The 16,812-nt window shown below is 52.1% G+C and overlaps 6 protein-coding genes across 6 annotated transcripts; 4 read left to right on the forward strand and 2 right to left on the reverse strand.

Moving 5' to 3' along the window:
* Positions 1 to 2,138: 2,138 nt before the first annotated feature.
* On the forward strand, positions 2,139 to 3,110 carry N7506_010015 (oxidoreductase, 2OG-Fe(II) oxygenase family; the record flags this gene model as incomplete). Its single annotated transcript, XM_056959308.1, has 2 exons — positions 2,139 to 2,470; positions 2,546 to 3,110. 2 exons carry the CDS (start codon positions 2,139 to 2,141, stop codon positions 3,108 to 3,110), a joined length of 897 nt encoding a protein of 298 aa, XP_056808698.1.
* Positions 3,111 to 4,311: 1,201 nt separating this feature from the next.
* pacC (putative C2H2 transcription factor PacC) lies at positions 4,312 to 6,283 on the forward strand (the record flags this gene model as incomplete). Its single annotated transcript, XM_056959309.1, has 2 exons — positions 4,312 to 4,539; positions 4,592 to 6,283. 2 exons carry the CDS (start codon positions 4,312 to 4,314, stop codon positions 6,281 to 6,283), a joined length of 1,920 nt encoding a protein of 639 aa, XP_056808699.1.
* Positions 6,284 to 7,620: 1,337 nt separating this feature from the next.
* N7506_010017 (putative forkhead transcription factor Fkh1/2) lies at positions 7,621 to 9,935 on the forward strand (the record flags this gene model as incomplete). Its single annotated transcript, XM_056959310.1, has 3 exons — positions 7,621 to 7,734; positions 7,824 to 9,814; positions 9,869 to 9,935. The coding sequence occupies 3 exons, from the start codon at positions 7,621 to 7,623 to the stop codon at positions 9,933 to 9,935; spliced, it is 2,172 nt and encodes a 723-aa protein (XP_056808700.1).
* A 417-nt stretch (positions 9,936 to 10,352) lies between these two features.
* N7506_010018 (putative transcription regulator PAB1642) lies at positions 10,353 to 11,474 on the reverse strand (the record flags this gene model as incomplete). Its single annotated transcript, XM_056959311.1, has 1 exon — positions 10,353 to 11,474. The coding sequence occupies one exon, from the start codon at positions 11,472 to 11,474 to the stop codon at positions 10,353 to 10,355; it is 1,122 nt and encodes a 373-aa protein (XP_056808701.1).
* Positions 11,475 to 11,899: 425 nt separating this feature from the next.
* On the reverse strand, positions 11,900 to 13,803 carry N7506_010019 (uncharacterized protein; the record flags this gene model as incomplete). Its single annotated transcript, XM_056959312.1, has 2 exons — positions 11,900 to 13,196; positions 13,253 to 13,803. 2 exons carry the CDS (start codon positions 13,801 to 13,803, stop codon positions 11,900 to 11,902), a joined length of 1,848 nt encoding a protein of 615 aa, XP_056808702.1.
* A 734-nt stretch (positions 13,804 to 14,537) lies between these two features.
* On the forward strand, positions 14,538 to 16,628 carry N7506_010020 (putative PHD finger domain protein; the record flags this gene model as incomplete). The annotated part of the gene is made up of 2 exons (XM_056959313.1): positions 14,538 to 16,436; positions 16,488 to 16,628. The coding sequence occupies 2 exons, from the start codon at positions 14,538 to 14,540 to the stop codon at positions 16,626 to 16,628; spliced, it is 2,040 nt and encodes a 679-aa protein (XP_056808703.1).
* Between the last annotated feature and the right edge of the window lie 184 nt (positions 16,629 to 16,812).

The raw sequence follows: 16,812 nt of genomic DNA on the forward strand, positions 1-16,812 counted from the left end.
TCGATGATTGTTCTGAAGGTTCGGAATGGATGCTTGTCCGGCTCAGAAGGTTGCAGGGGCAGTTGGTGAGTTTAAATATCTTGATTGTCAACGCCCAACCGACTCCCTTGGAAGCTGGTTGGAGCATCAGGAACTACCTTCACTGGGCCTAAGGGCAGAATGCGGCACACGAGAGATCTAGACTCAGGAAATCGAGAAAGTTAATTGGATATTTACTCTCAAAGTTGACCGTTGAACCTTGGAAGTCGGACAATATCTTCGCAACGAAACGGATGTGCTGGGTATGCTTGTGATACTTAGCTTCAACATCCTAGCCCCTGGGCGAATTATAGTGTGGGGTTGAATGGCTGATAACGTTTCGTTCCATTATATCTCAGACTAATGCTATACGAATCATATGCCGGAATCCATTAATATGGAGGTACTAGAGAGGTAGTTTCAGCCAGAGATCTTAAAGACCAAAGGACCAAGGAGCAACGAGAGCAAAGCTAGAGAGACAGAAGGCCCGGGGGCCGTCTCCAACACATTTTATACCCGTTGAAGACTTACGCTCCTTTTATAGGTGTAGACTCTCTCTAACCCTTATGCTCTGATCAAAATTCGAATATTAGCTACGTCCATGAATTCTGTAAGACCGGCAAAGTGGCTTCAAGAAGGGAGACTACAGGGTTTACTTTCGATGCCCCGAATCCCGAGGTCTGGGACAAATCGCAGCTCAAAAGCAATTGGCCACGATTATTTGGTGAAACTGCTTGCCCAAAAGATCAAAGATACAATTCATAGTGCTGAACTACAAGCTAGTCAGGTATGAAGATTCCTTCTAACTCTTAAGAGTCTGAACCGGATCTTTGATCTCAACTATGCTCTTTGACTAGAGCAAATGTGGACCAAGTTAAGTGCACTCTGCCTCGGCCCAAGGGTAGCCAGTGCAGCCGTTTCCAGTGCCTTTGCAGGGTGCCTGATTTGGTTAGTTTTGCACTTTGAATATGTGAAAATAGTTCCAACATACAGAGGTATGGCATTGGACCACAGGGCCCGTTGACAAGGTGCAAGCCTGGTTAGGTAGATTGCAAGTCTGGTATTGAAATTATATCAGCATGCGCAGATAGAATTTCCCAGTCTCCCGTAAAGACTGATTTGTAGCTTACTCCTCCGACTACAGCCCCGACCTGAGGAGGTGGTGGGGTGGCCTGCCGCTCTTTGAGAGATGCGGCTGTCACAACACTGGCTCCCAGAGCCATGAGTGTCAAGAGACCTTGAATGAAATGCATAGTGTTAAAATAGATATTCGAGGTTTTCAATGAATTCTTAGCACTTTGGGGATATAGCTACGATCTTGCCGAGGGGATCATGTCTTATATGCCTTGAGCTTGATACTTAGTTTCACGGGTATACATTACCCCAGCCCTGGACCCTTGGGGAAGCTGACATAGGTGCTTACTCCTCAGGAATACAAGGCGTCCAACTCTGAGAGGTTAGCGAGGTTGATTGGATTTATGTTCCAAACGCTGAGTGTTCATGTTGGACAATATGTTGACTACGAACCGGAGTTCTGGGGCGTGCTCCTTTGTGGTACTTCCAACACCCCAGTCCCTGGATGATCGCAGCTTCGGGGATGGAGGATATATTCATTTCTTGAAAGCTTCATCTTTAACGTAATGAATACGTGCCAGATTTCCACAGATACGTATCTTAGCTTGGTACATCCGATCCAATGTGGTTATCTGTTTGTATAAAGTCAATTCTTAGTTGGTAGTTACCCCAGAAATGTAAAGTGCGACAGTTACACACGAGTAACCAGTGAGATCGAGTGAGATTCAGCGTGTAGATCGCCGTTGGAGTGAGTGCTATCCAAGCGCAATGTGTGAGATCTGCTCTAGACCCACATAACCACTCCCGCCTGACGCAACACCTCTCTCTCCCTTTGGACGCGAACCGAGATGGCCCTGCTACACCACGACTTTGCATGGAATTCCCTTTTGCGTTCGACTTTTTCCAAATATCATATATACTGAAAGACGGACGAGATACAGTATTGAGCTTCCGTTCCGGTCGCAGGATCTAGGCTCATCTCGTGGGAATCCTGTGCCGTGACTATTGTACAGCTGCATGACCACCTGCTATCTATAGAAGCCCCAATGGCATCCATCCCGAAGCTCTCCACTCTCATTACGTGGGCTTTGTACTTCATCCCCATATACCTCTTCGTCGTCGACCCGCTGCTACGCGGGTTTTTCCCGAGTCTGCTTCCAGCCTCAGACAGCAAAGATGATTTATTCGACGAGACTGGCGGCCCAGGGCCAGGTATCAACCTGACCGATGACACTTTCATCAGTCCTGAGGATGGTGTGCCATTCGAATGTCCCGATGCCGAGGGCTACAAAGTGCATCTGCTCTCGCGTACCCCTTTGATCATCTACATCGAGAACTTCGTATCAGAGAACGAAGCGAACCGAATTCTAGAGACAAGGTAATGCCTGCCCCCAGCTACGCGAACCCACCCATCTTTTACACCCAGTGAAGCTAACATGGCTAACCAATCCAGCTTGGACAAATATACACCCTCAATCGTCTACGATGGCCAGACCGAACGTGTTGACCCAACCAAACGCCTTTCCGACCGTGCCTTGCTCCCCCGCGATGACACAGTGCGATGCCTAGAGGACCGCGCGCGCGCCTTTCAGGGCTGGCGCCCGAACCTCTACATCGAGCGCATGTGGGCCCAGCGCTACAACACATCCGGTCACTACCGGCACCATTATGACTGGGCGGGCTCGCTGGCTCGAGGCGGGGATCGGCTGAGTACGTTTATGGTCTATCTTGACGCGGACTGTGAGGGCGGGGGCACGAATTTCCCCCGGTTGAAGATGCCGGCTGGGGAAGGGTGGTGTCGGTTCTTGGAGTGCGACCGAAGACAAGATGGGAAGGAGGAGGAGATCGAAGGCATCACGTTCAAGCCGATCAAGGGTAATGCGGTATTCTGGGAGAATCTTCGGCCCGATGGGACGGGGTATCCGGAGACATGGCACGCTGCGTTCCCTGTTACAAAGGGGACCAAGGTTGGGTTGAATATTTGGAGTTGGTACCAGCCGAAGTGGAAGAATCGCTGATGTGAGCGTGTCAAGCACGTGCTTTTTGAGCCAAGTCCTGTTTCCAAGTCCAGGGCGCGGAGTATGTGGAATGCTTAGGCTTTGGGTTCTTTGAGACTTGGCTTAGGACTTGAAACGGGACTCTCAAAGAGACTACGGACTAGACTACAGTGAAATAAAATAGATAGCTTATCGACAGGGACATAACAGCGTATATGGCTAGATCCTTCCGTGAAATCTCCACTTACGTCGAAACCGAACTCAACCGACTCATGCAGCAACATGTTTGAGAGCAAGATCAGGCAACCGCATTTATCAGACGATCCAGAAGAAATCACTCAAGGGATAGTAGCGAGGGGTACCAAGACCCCAAGACTTTTGAGTCTTGGTGTTCGGAGCGGGAATTATTGGCAAGAGGAATTACTTGGCTGCCAAGAGGCATTGCCCCATGGGACGTTTCCTTTCCTTGGCAAATTGGCAAAGAATTGGCAAAAATTGGCGCCAGGTCTGAAGTCTCCGGGGGTTACCCTAATCCGTTTCTGACTTGTACCATGTGGAATGGCTCAAAGACTGAGGCTGTGAAGCAAAAATGTGTCCTCCGTAAATTACTATACCGTATCGTGTTTGCCTAGTCGGACGCATCTCTTCGCACTATTCTGGATTGGTCTAGAGAGTAAATTAGCAACTCCGGACTCCAGACGGGGGGAGTATGGGGTACGGAGGATAGTCTATTCAAGTTAAACGCTGGAAAGTCAACTCCGTCCGAGTACAAGGATCAAGAGCCAACTAATGCAATCTTCGTACTGCGCTCTACAGGGCCTACGTGTTAGGTTTGGAATGCGAAAACACCCCCCCCGGTGGTCCACCAGTCATAAGCCAAGACGCCAACGCCTCTCGGGTCTTGGGCTCCACAAGTGAGTTCTTGGCCCGTCGTTTTCTTGTCTTGTCTTTCTTGGTCACACTCCGCCCGGCTTAGCAAAGCGGTCTTTTCTGGGCAAAGGCTCGGCTCCTTTTCCTCTTCTGCGGAGTACCCCCCCCCGTTTTCTCTTTCTCTTCCCCTTATACACAATCTCCCTCCACATTACTTTGCTATATAGACACTTGCCCTTTCTTCTGATCTCACTACTGGATCACTTTTTTGCGCCTGTTATCTGAACTCCTCTCTTTTGTTACTTTGCCGTGTCTGGGCAGTCCGCCAACACCAGATCAATTTCTTGGCATCATGACGGAAAACAATATTGCCCCCTCTACTACGCAGCCTGCGACTTTGCCTGCCCCTGTCGCGGAGCCTCCCATCCAGGCCACGGCGGCAGCTACCGCCTCGGTCACCGCGACCGCGGCCGCTGCCACCGCTGCGGTCAACAGCCCCTCCATGAATGGAGGAGGCGAGCAGCTGCCTTGCCAATGGGTTGGCTGTACGGAGAAGTCCCCCACTGCCGAGGCTCTCTATGTAAGATTATTTGGATCGCCAAAGGAGATCAAACACTAACGGATCCTCCCAGGAGCACGTCTGCGAACGCCACGTTGGCCGCAAGAGCACTAACAACCTCAACCTCACCTGCCAGTGGGGTACCTGTAATACTACGACCGTCAAGCGGGACCACATCACCTCTCACATTCGGGTACACGTGCCCCTCAAGCCTCACAAGTGTGACTTTTGTGGCAAGGCGTTCAAGCGCCCCCAGGATCTGAAGAAACATGTCAAGACCCATGCCGATGACTCCGAGATTCGGTCTCCCGAGCCAGGCATGAAGCACCCTGACATGATGTTCCCTCAGAACCCCAAGGGATATGCCGCTGCCACCCATTACTTTGAGAGCCCTATCAACGGCGTCAACCCCCAATATGCACACGCCGCCCCTCAGTACTATCAACCACACCCTCCCCCTCAGGCCGCCAACCCGCATTCTTACGGCAACGTGTACTACGCCCTGAGCCAGGGCCAAGACGGAAACCATGCCTACGATCGCAAGCGCGGCTACGACGCACTCAATGAGTTCTTCGGCGACCTCAAGCGTCGCCAGTTCGATCCTAACTCCTATACCGCCGTTGGCCAACGTCTCCTCGGCTTGCAGGCTCTCCAGCTCCCTATCCTCAATGGCCCCGTTCCTGAATACCAGCAAATCCCTGCACCTGTCGCCGTCGGCGGCGGTGGTGGTTACAGCCCTGGTGGCTCCCAGCCTCCTGGATACCACCTTCCCCCGATGTCCAACGTCCGAACCAAGAACGACCTGCTCAACATAGACCAGTTCCTCGAGCAGATGCAGAACACCATCTACGAGAGCGACGAGAATGTAGCAGCTGCTGGCGTCGCCCAGCCCGGTGCTCATTACGTTCACGGTGGTATGAACTATCGCGCAACACACTCTCCTCCCACTCAACTCCCACCCAGCCATGTCACCGCCACACCCGGCCCTATGATGCCCGCTCAAGCCCATTCCCCGTCGGTCGGCACTCCCGCCCTGACTCCCCCCTCCAGCGCCCAGTCATACACCTCGCAACGCTCTCCTATCTCCATGCACCACGCGCAGCGCGTGTCTCCTCCCCATGAGAGCGGTGCGGGCATGTACCCGCGTCTGCCGTCCGCCACTGTCGCCGACAGCATGACGGCCGGATACCCAACCACGTCAGGAGCCGCCCCGCCCTCGACCCTGAGCGGCGCGTACGATCACGACGACCGTCGCCGATACACCGGTGGCACTCTGCAGCGCGCCCGCCCAGCCGAGCGAGCCGCTACCGAGGACCGCATGGATGTCTCTCAGGACAAGGAAGGCGACCGTACCCCGACCAAGGAGCGCCCCATGCACATCTCGGAGAGCTTGATTGATCCCGCTCTGTCCGGTGCGTCGCCCGATCCCGACCAGGAGGTCGCTCAGCGCACTGCACAGGCTGCCACTGAAGTTGCCGAACGCGATGTCAATGTCGCTTGGGTTGAGAAGGTTCGTCTGTTGGAGAACCTTCGTCGCTTGGTCTCCGAGCTTTTGGAGGCCGATGGCCAGACCGCCCCTGCGCAAAGTAACTCTGCTTCCCCCACACCTGGGCTTGATGCCATGGAGGGAGTCGAGACTGCCTCGCGCGCCGCTTCCGAACAGCCGAGGGAGGAGTCTGCCAAGGCCGAGAGCACAGTCTTCTACCCGACGTTACGTGGGCTGGATGAGGATGGAGACTCTAAAATGCCTGGCGATGATGCTTGAATCATTCTGTCATTTAGGTTTTCCTTTTAACGCCGTGACGACATCTGTTTATTCGCTTTTCTTGCCCTCGCTTTTCTCGTTTTTCTTTTTCTTTTTCTTTTTCTTTTACGTCATGTTCCTCCAGGACTCTTTTTTCTACAGCTGTGTTGTATCCCTTTGGATTCCATTTATCTTCTTTCTTCCTATTAGCCCCAACTAGGGTCTAACCTTGTTTCCATTTGTATGATTAGGGTTCCAATCCAGTCCTGTTTATTGACGGAAATTGTTTGCGTAGCTTCGGGTACCTACCGTAGACGATGCTGCATACATAGAATGCTACATGAGATCCACCCCGCGGTCGGCTTGGATCGACATGTCAAACCCAAAAGGGCAAGGCAACATTCCAGAGCTAGACTGCATCCGGGGAGTGACGCAAAATGATGTCAATCTGGGGTAGTGAAGCAATTGGCGCAGTCATTTGACAGTTCAGCTTTGCCTCTTGTGCACTCTGCTCTTGCACAGCATACATAACATATGATCTAGATATTAAGGAGAAAGAGATGAAGTGAGAGAGCAAACACAGCACATTACAAACAAACCGTTCAGACAGAGAGTGTCTAAGACTGAATTCAGTGTCAATGACACCCCAACCGCAATCGGAAACATCGTCAATGCCACCGTAAAGTTGGTATTGGTATTTCGGTCACATCACTGCTTATCAGTGGAGTTCCCTGTAAGTATACGCTGTTATGACCACACTCCACTGTTTACGGTCATCCAGCACACGTTTGGATTTATTTTCTTCTTGTACACTTTGTTTTCTCTTTTTCTCTACTCTTCTTTCGAAACTTCTTTTCTTTTCACCATCTTCAGTGGGCTGTTGTTGTTGTGTTATACTTCCCCCCACGCGACAAGGCGGTCACCCCAAACGCCATCGCGTCGATCGAGGGATTATCGATAATAACATCCACACACTTCAGGTCGTTTTTGCGCCCCGTTGTTCACAACCGGGGGTTTTGTTGTTGTCATTCTTATTTTCTTCGGCAATCTGAATTTCACGGTGGCAAATTCCACTGGAACCGTTTGGCTGGATCTGACACTGTCGTTCTGTGGTTCTACCTCTGAGCGGTTGAGCGGCCCTCCGAGTCTGGGGCGCTGAAATCCGGATCCAGACTTGACTTTGTTTTTTTCCTCTGTTTTTTTCGCCTTCAAAGTCGCCTCTCTCTTGTTCCGTTGCCCCGCGATCTATTGGACTGAGACTTCGACTTGATTGTCGACAAAACAACAAAAAATAAAAATAAAAATCTATTTTGCGATTCCGACTCTACATACCGGAGGAAACCCGCCGATCGCAAGACATGCCGCTCACAAACCGCCGTCGCGCACGGCGCAAGGAAATCCAACTGCAGGAAACGTCCGATGCAGAGGCACCGGACTCGTCGCCCAGTCGACCCTCTGCAAAGAAGCGCAAGGTGAGTCAAGCCAATGTTTGGGCGGATTACAGACGAACTATACTCTGGCGCAAACAGGAACTAACATCCGAGTTTGTTTTGATCTGCAGGTCGACCGGCGCAAATCTCCTTCACGCAACATCAAACATGAGTCTGGCGACGAGGCCGAAGACTCAGCGGGCGACCACGAACCAGCCAGCAACCAAGATCTGGTTGATCTCGTTATCTCATACCTGAACACTCCTCGCGAGGAATTGCGCGTCTCCCGTGATCATTCCAACACCAAGACCGAAAATACACAGCGCATTCAGGCCTACGCCAAGATCGCAGGCCGCAACTGGACTTATTACGTCAAGACACTGCATGTCAACATTGGCCGTGAACCGGACCGCGAGCAACGATCCACTGAACAGTCTAGCCCTGTAACGATAGCCGCCCGTGCGCTACCGGATGTGCACGTCGACCTGGGCCCTAGCAAATTTGTCTCGAGATTACACGCGGAGATCTTTTACGATGGGGAAGAGACGCCCGCTTGGCATATCCGTGTGAATGGTCGGAATGGCGTGCGCTTGAATAATGGTATTGTGAAGCGCGGCACCGATGCCGTGTTGTCATGTGGCGACATTATCGAGGTTGCCAATACACAGATGATGTTCGTTACCCCGGGCGACGAAGCCAACATCCAGCCGAGCTTTATCGAGCGCGCCCAGCGCATCGCCAGTGGCCAAGAGCAGGATCCGGCTGTGGCGGGCTGGGATGCTTCGCAGCATGCCCATCCTTCGCAGCCATCTCAGACCGGCGAGGAAGTGCGACCATCTTCATCCGGTGGGCCTTCGTTGGCACCCGCCCCTCAGTTCTTGAAGCGCCAGGTTACACCTCCTCCGCGCTCGCCTGATACCGTGGGACAGCGCACCGCTAAGCAGTCCCCGCTCTACAACCGGGGCATGATGATGGAAAGTACAGAGGAAATCGACTACAGCAAGGATGTCGCGAAGGATTTGAAGCCGCCCTACAGCTATGCGACGCTCATTGCTCAAGCGATTTTCTCAAGCGAGGAAGAAAAACTCACCTTGAACAAGATTTACAACTGGATCATGGATAAATATTCCTTCTATCGCCACTCTCAAAGCGGCTGGCAAAACTCGATCCGACACAACCTCTCGCTGAACAAGGCGTTCCAAAAGGTGCCCCGACGCACCGACGAACCTGGAAAGGGTATGAAATGGCAGATCGCAGCAGAGTACAAGGAGGAGTACAGGAAGAAGCAAACACGCAAGGGCCACACTTTGTCTTCCGCTCCATCATCTCCAGCGACCAAAGAGCCTCCATCTTCAGCTACCCGCGGAGCTCACGTCAGTAAACTGGATACCTCATTCTCAGCAACCGCGAAGAAGTCACCACCCGTGTCATCACCAGGATTCAGTTCATTTCCCGTCGCCCCAGTGGAAGCATATACGCCCGAGCGTGGGTCCAGACTCGGCCGTGGAGTTGGTTCCGATCATCCACTGCGACACATGAACCCACGCGACTATGACGAACCATCTCCACTCCCCGCGCGCACGCACAACCACAACCACAGCTCCAGCGTTACCACGCAGGTTCAAAACAGTAGCAACAACCTTGCTCGCGCGTATGGAATGTCCGACAACATCGCCGGATCTCCGCCCGTCCTCTCGTCATCGTACTACAACGAAGAACCCTCCTCGATGATTACTCCCGCTCCTCAACGCCAACAGCCCCGCCTTCCACCCCCAAGCACCGCGCAGATTCCCTCAAAGTTCATGCCGATGAGCTCGCCCGCGCAATTCTGGAAATTTGCTGATATCGGGAGCACACCCGCCCGTCCTCCACCCGACATGAGTCCGCTAAAGGGTGAGGTCGAGGACCGCATCATCGGTGGTTTCCCGAGTAGTAGTCCTCCTCCGCCGAATTTGGTCAGTCCAAGTAAACCTGGAACGTCGAACGGGCTGGGCCCTGGTCGAACTTTGCCGCCTATTAAGACTACACCTGACGACTTAGGTCCCAATGGTTCCCATGCTCACAAGGAGGAACCACTTGGTGAAGATGAAGAAGAGGGGGATGCTGGTTTTGATATCGCTCGGTATGTTTCGTCATTTCAATTGACTTAAACCTGCAGTCGCTAACATCTTGACAGTGGATTCCCCGCTATTGGCTCATACCATCGTCAACTAAGCAACGCTGCTCGAGCGACTGCTACATAGTTGAACGGTGGCTCTTATCTGATGTATAACATTTCCACTTTCCTAGAACGTGTTGATGTATGTGTTTAGTGTTGGCTCTATGCTTCCGCATTACGACAGGTGTTGGTGGTTGCACATGTTTTGTTTACTGTTCAGGGACTATCCATGCTTTCGATTTGGGGGCAAAGAATGGAGTTCAAATGTTTTATTTTTGTTTTGTTTGCTTTGGGGGATGAGGAATTGGCGTTTCTTATCTTTTTTTTTTTTTGAATTTCATATTTCTCATCCGGATAGACGGCTTGTCACTATTCCAGGCCAGATGTATACCATCCAATATTGTCAAAATTGCAGCAACACATTCGTGGCTTGAGTTTCTGGTTTCTATGCTCTATTTTGATCTATACATACACTTTTTTTCAATCAAGGGCACACCAAAACCTACATCTCAGGCCAGAATCTCTCCTCCAACCAAACAATCTGTCTCCACCACTCCAAGCACCGACCACGCATAATCTCAGCCTCCTCAGCCCCTTTAATCTGTCCAGCCATCTCATCCAACACATCTCCAATCTGACTAACAAATCCCTCAAACTCAGCACTCGACCAATTGTCAATAAACTTCCCTCTCAGCGCACCCCCATCCGCATCCCCACTATAATCCGTACCCTCAACACCCCCATCTTCACGCATACACCGAGCAGCGAACCTCCAAGACCGCAAATAACAAACCTCCGTAGCCCAGAGCACAGCCAAACCCTCAAGCACAGAAGTCCCACTACTTCCCGCCGACATAAACATATCAATATACGCCTTCGTAGTCCGAGAAGCACAGAAGAAGATAGTCCCACAGTGATCCAAATCAGACTTCGTACCAGATGGCAACGAAGCAATAGCCGCAGGCTCAGGCGTACTTCCAAGCCTGGAATCGACCTGCGTGTTCTTGTTGAGCGCCTGCTCAGTTGGCACACAGACCTCATTTCCGGATGGCATTTGGCACTCGCCTTGTGCACGACATAGACCATGACGACCGGAAGCCGCGGCGCTCATGGACCCCGAGCCCTCGGCGTCACCTTCAACGAGAGCCTTTCCATCGAAGCCGCCTGTGAAACCTGGACAGCTGCCTGAGCCGGACGTAGAGATTCCAGCAGAGGTGGTGATGTAGGAGCCTGAGCCGCAGGAGGTAAGAGTGCAACCGCCTTCTTCGGCGGAGATAGCAGTGAGGTCTAAGCCGAAGTCTTCGGCTGTTTTTTCAAAGAAGGCTAGCTCGGTGCGGATGTTGACGAGGGCGTCGATGAGGACGTTAATTGCGTTTTGTTCGCTGGAGGGGCGGGTTGCGGTTGTGGGGCTTTGTCTTGGGAGGCGGATTTTGGATAGGAGGAGACCGATGAAGCGGATGTAGGACTGCGCGTACAGTCGGTCTTGCGAGAGCCATTGGCTTAGGAGGGGCTTGGGGACGGTTCCTCGGCCGGCAGCGGCGAGGAATGGGTGGGTTGTTGCGCGCGTTAGCGCATTGGGTGCGCTTGCTAGCAGGTAGGCTGTTAGGGGGCCTTGGCTTGTCATTTTTTTGGGCCTCTTGGAGGGGATTGGGAGGATGTCGAGATCGGAGGTTGAGATTAAGGTGGGGTGTGGGGGCGATAGTGGGATGAACGTGGTATGTCGTCAGACCCACGGCTAGGCCCTAGCTTTTTTTTTTTATCTACTCCGTTGTTTGAATTAAATCATGTTCTATAGGAATTAGTGGAGACTCTCTCAATATCAATTTGGCGGAGATATTCATTGTCTGGACATGACCTCGAACTACTCATACATACTCTGTTTGTGTTTTCATAATTTTCGTCTCGCGCCCCCTCTGCGCTTCAGGTCAAATTCAAGTAGTGGAACTAGAGGCCTCCTTATTATTGACATGAAGACGAGCCGTCAATATTTCTCTTGAATTGCGAACCTCACTCGAGCATGACCTACGGCCACGAAGCTGACTGAGAATCCTATTCGTGCTCCCAGGTATCCATCATAGCCTGATCCTGTTCTGTGGGAGCTTGCACAGCCTCGGTAGTTGAAAGTGTCATGTTTCTGGCGGCTTTGCTTGCAGCCTCTTCATACGACCATGGCTTTTCCCCAGCTGCCTCCAGCATCAATCTCACAAGTGCCTCCAAGGTATGGTGCGCGTCATTTCCAGCGTTGTGGAGGTCTCGCCCGACAACCTGCAGGTATTGCAGGAGATTTCCAAGTCCTGGAGTATTGGGCGCGCCGGAGTAGACACGGTAAAGCTGCGCCACGTCGACAACTTCGTGAATCGCGGAAGAGCAAGGAGGGGGACGCGATGGATCCAAGTCAAGGAAAACCTGACATTTCTGGCGCTGAAGCAACTCAATGTCACCCTTAAGATTCAATCCAACCATAATCACGGTACGCTTCCTCTCACGCCCGTATATGATCATGGGAGGAGGTGAGAATGCATCGTCCACCACCTGAGCGATATCTGCGCTCTTGATAAACTCACTTTTGCCATGGTGAAATTCATCAGGACAACCCCGCTGATATCTGCTATTGACATGCCTCCGGTGCTCTGAAACACGCAGATGCCGAGTCTTAATTTTCGACAGCCACTCGCGACCGAAATCACCAGGGGCCACGCCTTGCAACTCCTGTGTATCCAAGACTGAGATTCCGACTTCTGTCAAGACATGGCAACCCTCCATCCACTCGGTATCAAGACTGATAAAGATTGGCATTTCGTGGAACAAGTACATGGCAGGGCTCCGGACATCAATCGGCTCAATCTGTCCATTGGCAAAGGAGGGCTGCTGAACACCTTCTTTCAATAGAGGTCGCAACCCAAAGTAGGATGCCACGCGGCCCAGACACTGCTCAAGCTTCTTTATGGCAAGATCTCGCTTTGCTTTCTTCGCCTGTTTCTCGGCATCTTTATCGGGCTTGACTTTGATGGACTCGACGGATGCGGTGACCTTGAATTGATATGTGACCAGGGGTGCGGGCTTCTCTTCAGTTGGATAGTCTCCCCAGGAATCCAAGGGCAGCGGAAGCCTGGCAACAAGCCTCTCCTTTTGTTCGAGACTGCTCGGGCGGCCAACAAACACAGGGTTAAAGTACTCTCGCTCTGCATCAGTGAAATCGAGCACGAGTCCGTTCTTCCCCGTACCCTTGAGTGTCAGGCGGAAATTGGTAGCCGAATTGATCTCATCCAACAGAGCTTGGGCTTGCACAGTAGGAATAAGAAGGAAGGGCTTATTGAAAACCGACTGGGGAACTGGCAGGTAATAACTGAGTGAGAGTATTAGCGATTCGCCTTTTGTTCACATCTGCTTGGGCTTACTTACAGGTCCCAAGTCCGATTCCAGAACTTGTCGCCATCATAGAATCGTTCCGAGACAATTTTGGACTGTTCACCGCTGCAATACTTGATTGCATAGCGAGCCATAGTAACTGCGGAGGTAAAAGACGTCGGATTCGGGATCTCGGGGTAAAATATGATCGAAGATGAGCCCGGGACATCCAGAAGGGACATGTCTGAGTTACACTCATCCGAGGGACCTTGCTGATTCGGGTTCATCGCGGGGCTGGAGGCGGTAGAGTTGACATCCTGATCGAGTTCGGTCAAATAACTGTCATCTTCATGTAGAATACCAATCACACGGGTGCGGATGTAAGAAAGACTTGTATGAGGAAAATCGGGCATCCTTAAGGGGCGACTGGGATCGAAATCAAACTCAGGAATATTTCCACTTACTCCTGGATTGTTGATCGCTGGGACGGGAGCATTTTGGGATCCAACTTGCTCGTCATCAACCCGACGGCTCAGACGAGCATCGAGGTTCATCGATTGCACGTCGGTCAGATACAGTAGTTTAAGGCGCTCCTTGGGATCCATTTCGAAGGTTTTGCTGGGAAAAGTAATCTGGTGAAGTTGAAGGGAGAGATGCGTGAAGAGAAGAAGTTATCAACAAACGCAAAAAAGGAGAGCGAGGTGAGTCCTCACTCCCCCAACTTACTTGGATCAGGAAAGGGCAACCGTCCCACGAGTGTTGTTCTTTCCGTCTGTTGGCCCTCAAAAATCACTTTAATCTTGGAATCAACAAATGGGGATCTCACATTAATTATAGAATTAGGATATGGTCACTAGAAAGATCTATGTTTTTTTAAGCCCCATCTAGGATTTCCCGATCAATCTACTTGGACATCAGGTAGTATACACAATACGTAATGACTTTCCATTTTTGCGTGTGTATAAGTATGAGCGACTCAATCGAAATTGACTCAAATCTCAAATACCTTTCAAAACATGTCTATGCACAAGTGAAGAAGGTCGGGTGTCATATCAAAATCGATGTAGATGTAGATCCGCGGGACCCACTTTGCGGGTGAGCTGACTTCGGCAGGGAGAAACTTTAGTCCGACTGGAATCCCCGGACGAGCACGGATTAACAATAGTCCGCATGTTTGGGACGTGCAGTTCAGCTCTGGTGTTATCTGATGCCTAGACCCCTCCGCGAGTGCCTCTTTCGATGCTGGCACTGCAGTCGGCCTACCTCTTCTCTTCTCTCGAGGCCCAAACCTGATTTCATGATCCTTCTTGGGTGATTCACCAACTCCCTTAGCTATACCATGCCTATGACAGATGAGACAGACGACAGCGGAGGGGTCATCCTGGATGGCCCCTTTGATCCAGATGCTCAAGCTACCGTCACAGACTTCATCGATTACACCGAATACCTCCCCGCCGACCTTATCCGCTCCCTTACACTGATCCGTGGCCTTGACGATCGATACCTCGACTCGGCGCAATCCGTACACCAGCTCACTCAGCTCTATGGCCAGCTCCCAGGTCTTCCTGCAGAGGATCGACCAGGCGCAATCGCGCTGCGCAAAGACATATCATCCCAAGTGGATCGCGCTATCAACGCGCGTGAGTCCGCATATGCAGAAGCTTGTCGCCTCTACGATGTTGTTGATCGCCACTTTGAACGATTGGGCTGCATTCGCCAGAAGCTTGACGCGCTGCCAAAACCTGCTTCAGAGGAGCCTTCACCGCCGCCAGAACCTATACCGAAACGCGCGCGCGCAGGCAAGAAGAACAACCGGGAACCGAAAACGCGTATCACTTTGCGCTTGGATCCCAAGCGAAGAGAACACAGGAGGCGCAATTCGATCATCGATGGCTCCTTCGATCCGGACTCACCACTTGCTAGTACTGAGCAGTCGGACATTGAGGGTGAACTTCACAGAGCTGCCCCCAGGCCAAGGCCTCCCAAGAAAGAGAAGGCGCGTCGCCCTAGTTCGGGTACCGCACAGTCAACAGCTCAAGCCCTTGCACAATTAAAACCTCCACCAGCCGACGCGAAGCTGGGTAGCGATGACCTACCATGGCTCCGATTGACCGAGTGGGAGATGACCCGGCTTCGAAAGAAGATGAAAAAGAACGCTGTATGGCAGCCGAGCGAAGTGATGATCCACCGCGAATTGGCCTTGGCAAACCGTGGATGGGAGGCCTATCGTGCTGCAAAGGTTCTAGCGGAAGAAGTAGGGTCGGAATTTATCGACTGTGACAACATTGAGCAGACGCGACGTGGCGAGATTGCCAAGGACCCCGAGGAAACAAAATTGAGCAATCGTGGAATGAAATTGAATCAAGCCAAAAAGTTGAAGCGTGAACAGCTGGCCCGCGAACAAGCATTGATAGAAGGCGAAGGAGGCGTTCTGCCTAGACCTTTGCCAAGCCCGGCACAAGCGACCCCAACTACAAATCGATCGTCGCGGAAGAGGAAATTAGATGAGGTGGCCGCCGACGAACCAGAAGCCGTCTCTGCAGAGCCTCCAACTCCTGCTCCTGTTCCCGCCCCTGTTCCACCTGCTCCTGCTCCTGCTCCTGCTGCTGCAGCACTCCCTACCAGGTCTGGACCGCCTCGGCGTAAATCCAGCCGGGGAGCTGCTCCAGCTACAGAGACCATTAACGAACCACCTCCTCCAATCAAGACTCGCCCTTCTCCCGCAGTGGAAGCGAAAGCATCTCCACCTCCTCCTAGCCCTACAGGATCACGACGCTCCAATCGATCCTTTGTCCTGCCTGTCACCACACCAACACCCCCCGTCACACGTCCTTCATCCCGGCGCTCTGTGGCTGCCGCATCTATTGAAGGCGGCACCCTTGGCAGTATTCCCACAGCGATTGCAGCAAGTGGACGTGACCGTCGAATCAAGAGCGCCACGCCTGCCCAGAAGACTCCAGCCCGCGAGTCATCACACGGACCAGGCGCCGCTGGCCCGACCCGCCGACGTAAACGACCTGCACCAGGCCCCATCTCCACCGGCCAAGATGGAGGCGCGGCAGTCAGCTATGGACGACGCAAAGCCAAGCCTGGCAAGAAGCGCATCAACATCCGTGACTCCCAAGATGTTCGCGTGGATGAAGATGGCGTGCTAGAGCAAATTGACGCCAATGAGCCTCGCTATTGTCTCTGTGGGGATGTTAGCTTTGGTACCATGATCTGTTGCGAGAACCAAGATGTAAGTTGCTTTCCAAATCTGTCTTTGAGATCAACCACTAATATGCTGCAGTGTGATCGGGAATGGTTCCATCTTGATTGTGTGGGCCTGACTGAGGTTCCCTCTCGTACAGCCAAGTGGTACTGCCCCGAGTGCCGAGTCAAGCTGCATAAAGGGGAGGATGGAATTATTAAGGGAGGATCGCGGCGTTAAATATCGGATTGCTTGAATTGCTTGCATGATACCACGAGATGCGTTTGTGGGGTTTCTGCCCTCTTTTTTGACCTGTTCTTTTCGGCGGGCGTCATTCTGTTGGAGTATCCACGGCAGTTTTTAACTAGGCCACATCTTACCAAATAATTCAATCATCATCAATATTTAGCCACGTTCCAAACCA

The sequence above is a fragment of the Penicillium brevicompactum genome (genome assembly GCF_028827555.1).
Source record: "Penicillium brevicompactum strain IBT 35665 chromosome Unknown utg000006l_segment0_segment0, whole genome shotgun sequence".
NCBI lineage: Eukaryota > Fungi > Ascomycota > Eurotiomycetes > Eurotiales > Aspergillaceae > Penicillium > Penicillium brevicompactum.